This window comes from Mycetomoellerius zeteki, unplaced genomic scaffold (genome assembly GCF_001594055.1).
Source record: "Mycetomoellerius zeteki isolate Tzet28-1 unplaced genomic scaffold, Tzet1.0 scaffold287, whole genome shotgun sequence".
NCBI classification, from domain to species: Eukaryota; Metazoa; Arthropoda; class Insecta; order Hymenoptera; family Formicidae; genus Mycetomoellerius; species Mycetomoellerius zeteki.
In genome coordinates, this window is record NW_017257268.1 from 1673 (window position 1) to 7259 (window position 5587).

The following is a 5587-nucleotide window of genomic DNA, read 5'->3' on the forward strand; positions in this document are numbered from 1 at the left end:
CCTCCGCCAAAAATAAAGTAGCTTTATATAACCTGATGCGGAACCTGAGACGAAATATCCTTTGTCATTTCTTAACCTTAACGTCTAAAGTTGGTAACATCGAATTTTGATACGTTAAACCGATTGAAGTAAATTAAAGTAAACCGTTTACACGACTTTCGTAAAACGGTTTAGTAAAGCCAAACCTGTTTCAGAAGAGGTTTGGATTTACTAAAACGGTTTTAATAACATCTGTATTAAGAGACGTTTACAGGACATCTAACACCGGTTTTAACTAAAACGGTTTTTATTAAAACGGTTACAAAGTTCAATAACACACACCACTAATATCGACCTGTTCCTAATAACTTTTTTTTGCTTCACCAATGAGATTGTATTATTTTAAATTAGCCAATTAGTGATGTGAGCAATTGATACACCCGGGCATAAACCTTTTTTGTTATTCATTTTCCCTTTTATCAAATTTATAAATTAATGAAGCCACCCGGAAGCGGCTAGATGTTGGTGCCTAAGGGCGACAAAATGTTTAATACGTCACTGTGTATGGAACGTGATATTTATGAATTTTCGTGAATAAAAAATTACGTACTGATTTAGAACAATCCGTTACGTGATTTACATGTTTTAATTTCATCATGTAACGTTGTGACATGGTTTTTTTTCAGTAGGGTCTAAACACCTGTTCGCTATGATTGGTGGTCATCAATTTTAAAGAAGTAACGAAAAAGTAATGAAAAGTTACTTTTTCGAGTATCGGTAATTGCAACGAGTTACTTTTAAAAATCGGTAATTAGTAATGGTAACTTGTTACTTTTTCTGCTCATTAACGAGTAATTGTAACTTGTTACTTTTAAAAAGTAACTTTTCATTTCCTAGTGAATACTGTACGCGATATAATATTACTTGCGTACTCTGATGAAAAATTATGCTGAAATTATTCTACGTTTTGGAACATTTCAGCAAAATTGCTGAAGATTTGCTGAAATTCTATTAAAAATGAATTTTTCAGCTAACATATTGAAAAATCGCTGAAATTTCTTTGAAATTGAACTGAAATTCCTCTGAAATTTTTCTGAAAATGAATTTTTTGCTAAAAATAACTGAAATTGAACTGAAATTTTTCTAAAATGCTGAAATTTTGATAAAAAGTGTTCCAAAATGTGAAATAATTTCGGCGAAATTTTTCCATCAGGGTATAATCATAATGAAAGTAAAAAGGTATGCTCATTGGGAGGTGCGCACTACAATTCAATTGCCCATGTTACTCACATTGCCTTGTTCTTAGTAATTGTTTACTGCTTCATTAATGAGATTATATTATTTTAAATGATCTTGCAGTGACTGAAATCTGCCATCTTATACTCACACACATATAACGAGCATGCTCACACATAGCAACTGTCAGTTTAAACATTAAGTTTCATTCAAAAAAAGTTTAAAATTAAATAAATTAATTTAATTAATTACAAGCATACCTTATTACTTCCACCATGCGTATAATATTATGTGAAACATATTACTCACCTAAATGTCCACCAAATATCGAAGTATGTTACATTTAGCCAAAAAAAACTCGACAAAAAGAAGAAGTTGAAGATATATGCTGAAAAGATGAAATTAAAAAATGTATTAATCATCAAGCATATATTAGAATGACAATTAATTTATAGTTTATAATTATTACTATATCTATTTGCAGGGGTGAGAAGTAACTAGTTACTTGTAACTAAGTTACAGTTACAGTTTTTCTTTCAGTAACTGTAACTTAACTTAGTTATATTTCTTCCAATAACTAATAACTGATTTAACAGTTACTTTTACAGTTACTTTAGATTTTAAACTTATTTGTCAATTTAATGTGATTGGTTAAAATCTGAATACTGATTGAAGCTACGATTCACTTGATGCTATGAATGCTTCGAAGTATTTTTTTGATTAGTCAGTTTGTAAAATTCTTTCTTTCGATTGGTCAATCAAATGATTCGAAGTATTTGTAGCGCTAAGGGTGCATTCTACTTAATATCCGCAACGCTCACGTGTTTCATTTCATTGTTTAATATCTGTAACAACAAGGATAAAATGATACGAGGTTTGTAGACATAAGTGGAACACATCCTGTGTTTTGGAACGCAGCCCAGTAGGTCTATTCTGTAACTTTTTAACGACAATTTTACCAGCTACGGATGTCGTTGCGCAGATATATTTTACATGGTGAAAAGGCTGCGCAACGACAATAAACAATATCGAATTGTCAAAAGTCAAAAGTTGCAGAATAGGCCTAGAGATAGAGTATTTTATTATTTCGTCCGTTATTTGAATTATCTCGCGTATATTCCTGCGAAATTAAAGGAATTTTTAAATAAAATTGTATTATAAACGTAAATTACTTTTTTCTTTGATAGCCCTAATGATGTCACTCATATTGTTCTGTCATGATAACAGAAAAGTAACTGAAAAGTAACTGAAAAATTACTTTTTTAGTAACTGTAATTGTAACGAGTTAATTTTTAGTCTCGGTAACTTGGAACTGTAACAAGTTACTTTTGAAAGAAAAAAAACTGTAACTAGTTATTTTTACAAAATAACTTTCCCAACCCTGTCTATTTGTGAGATTTTCTTGATCTGCATGTCTGCAGCATTGCAAAGTAAAGAAAAGTGAATTTAATCAAATTAAATGCTTCACTGTATAATTGCTCTTTTTAAACCAGAAAATTATCTACATGCAGAAATGTGAGTTTTGTATGTACATAATGTGTAATTCAAGATTCAAATATCTATTGAATATAATTTTATATTATTTGTCCTTTTAAAAATTTAATAATTTCCATTTTATTAAATTATTATAAAGACAGAAATATGTATACTTAGACTACTAATTTTATACAGAGTGTTCCAAAAGTAACGATAAATCTTTTGCACAGGGGATTACGATAACTGTGGCCCCTCAAAATCAAAGTAATTTTCGGAAGCAATCTTAGCAAGGAACACGGAAAAAAATAGTAAAAAAATTCTCCAACCATTAGATACCAAAATAACTAACAATTAAACGGAAAAAATGGGGTGGACTTCGCTTCGCGTAGAAAGTCGTACGCTCCATAGCAGAAGGGATGGGGAGGTGAGAGTTTAGGGTGAAAGTCACGCGCCCCTTAACAGGGGGGAAGGAGGTTAGAGTTGATTCGCGTGAAAAATCGTGCGCCTCTTTGCAGGGGAGGTGGGGAGGTGAGAGTCGAGGATGAGAATCGTGCGCTCCTTTGCAGGGGGGAGGGAGAGGTGAGAGTCGAGAGTAAAAGCCACCTAAAACTTGTTGGAGGCCTTTCAAGGTCATGACCTTTTAGTGGATAATCATTATTTATTAAAGAGTTATTATCAAATTAATCATAAAATTAAATTATGATTATCAAATTAAATATTGACTATAGAATTTTTTTATCATTTTTCCCGTGTTCCTTACTAAAAATACTTTCAAAAATAACTTTTATTTTGAGGGGCTACAGTTATCGTAATCGCCCCTCGCACAGGGGCAAAATGGATTGAGAAGAAAAATTCTCTACCACTTTGCAATTTTCGCAATAGTTAACAAGATATTAATTGCTAAAAATTGCCGAAAATTGGTTTTCAATAATTTTTTACTCAAATACTATCAACTTTACAAAAAAACTTCAAGAGATAAAAATTGTTTATTTTCTTCTCGTAGAACTCTAAGAATTTTTTTAGAATTTTTTCAGAATTTTTTAATACCGTATTTTCTCATGTTAGTAAAAATAAAAAATGCAGTACTAAAAAGTTGATAAAAAATTCTGAAAAAATTCTTAGAGCCAAAGGTTTATCATTACTTTTGGAACACCCTGAATATATTATACATATAAGCTACACATTATTGTATTACTACAGAGTCGGGACAAAGGTTTGGCGAGCGAGGCATTTGCCTCATGTAAACAATTTGAAGGAGGCGCAAATTGACGTTAATAAAAAATTATTTAAGTTATGAATAATTATTAAATATAGGAATTCTTTCAATTGAAAATGAAATGTGTAAGGATATAGATTTTGATATAATAATTGATAATTTCGCATCTATGAAAACACGAAAAATATTATTGTGACTTTATAGTAACTATATTTCATTTGTAATATACATGTAAATTTGTATGACTATAATGTATAACTTCTCTCCTGTACACGTGATTATATTAAATTAATATTAATGTATACTATTAATTATTATTAATTAATATTTCTTATTATATTTCACCTGTTATAAAAAAATTTTTTACTAAGGGGCGCATTTTTTTATTTTCCTCGGGCGATGAAATGCTTAGTCCCGGCTCTGCATTACTATATCATTCCAGGCTTACTTCAAAAGTAACACAACTTAAAAAATGTCATTTTCGAGTTATTATCATGAATAAGTTAAGTAAAGATAACTCTATTAATCATCAAAAGTAAACTAACTTAACAATTGGTTCATCAAATAGCACTTGTGTCTCTCTTAAGGTTGTCAAAATCGTCACAACTTAAAAAGAATATAAACAATAAGAATCTTATTTTAGACCGTACATGTGAGAACACAACCAATACGAATTAGAAATTAAATGCTTATACCGATCAAAGCTGGATCTTTAATGTTTAAAATAATTCAATGTGAATTATATTGTTATGTCTGAGTTGTGTTGTCGCCCGCTATACGCCGGAGTTCGCCGTCTTTGAAGGAAGAAGAGCGCGTTGCCTGGCGACAAGTTGTGGTTGTTTCAAAAGATTCGAAGAGAAGCTGTAAAAGCGTTCGGACATGCTTCTTTCTCGGTGATATATTTACGATCTATTTAGCTTTGTGTTTCGTTTGTGATCTGCTCTGTGCTTGGTGTTAATAAACATCTAATTGTTTTCTACTTTCGAGTTCATTTCAGCGGCTCGGGAATGCGTGTTCGCGACGCGAGCGAATTCCGCGGTCGCGCGGACACACGAGACTAACGGACGAACATAAATATACAGGGTGTTTCCAAATTAAATCGCAAAACTTCGGGAGCGTGTAGAGGAGTAAAAAACTAAGAAAAAAAGTCCTATAGACATATGCTCGTTTTTGCTCCGTTTCAGAGAAATCGAAAAAAAATGTTTACATTTCTTGCCATATCTAGCACCGACATATTTGATTACATTTTCCACTTTCTGTTATGAATTTGTCAGTCGCTCTTTGAAAGCCTTTAACAGTAGATGAATTTTGTCTTTTGCAATATGCCGCGTACGTATTCTAATAGTGAATATGCTGATATGGTTTTTGTATACGGTTTCTGCAACGGTAATGCTTTAAAGGCGGTGCGAGAATATGCACGACGATTTCCAAACAGAAGAGTGCCAAACCGAAGAGTGTTTATGTTGACATTTAATAGATTGCGAGAGACTGGAACATTTTCAATTCGACAAGAAAACAACCGATTTCAAGCAGCGTTACGAAGAGATTTGCAGGCAGGGAATCGTATTTTACAACATTTTGACAATCATCCTGAGACCAGCGTTCGGAATGCGTCGGCTGTATTGGGAGTGTCACCACAAACAATTTGGCGAACTGTAAAAGGAGATAATCGCTATCCCT

The 5587-nt window shown here is 32.1% G+C and overlaps 1 protein-coding gene across 2 annotated transcripts in view; it reads right to left on the reverse strand.

Moving 5' to 3' along the window:
* Window positions 1-1511: 1511 nt before the first annotated feature.
* LOC108724282 (G-protein coupled receptor Mth2) overlaps window positions 1512-5587 on the reverse strand; it is a 7958-nt gene continuing 3882 nt past the window's right edge. For both annotated transcript variants that reach the window (XR_001936695.1, XM_018450589.1), the window contains one exon: window positions 1512-1603. Coding sequence is in view for 1 of the 2 variants with exons in the window: in XM_018450589.1 (XP_018306091.1) it covers window positions 1521-1603 (83 nt within the window). In the remaining variant the exon portion in view is untranslated. The remainder of the gene's footprint in view (window positions 1604-5587) is intronic.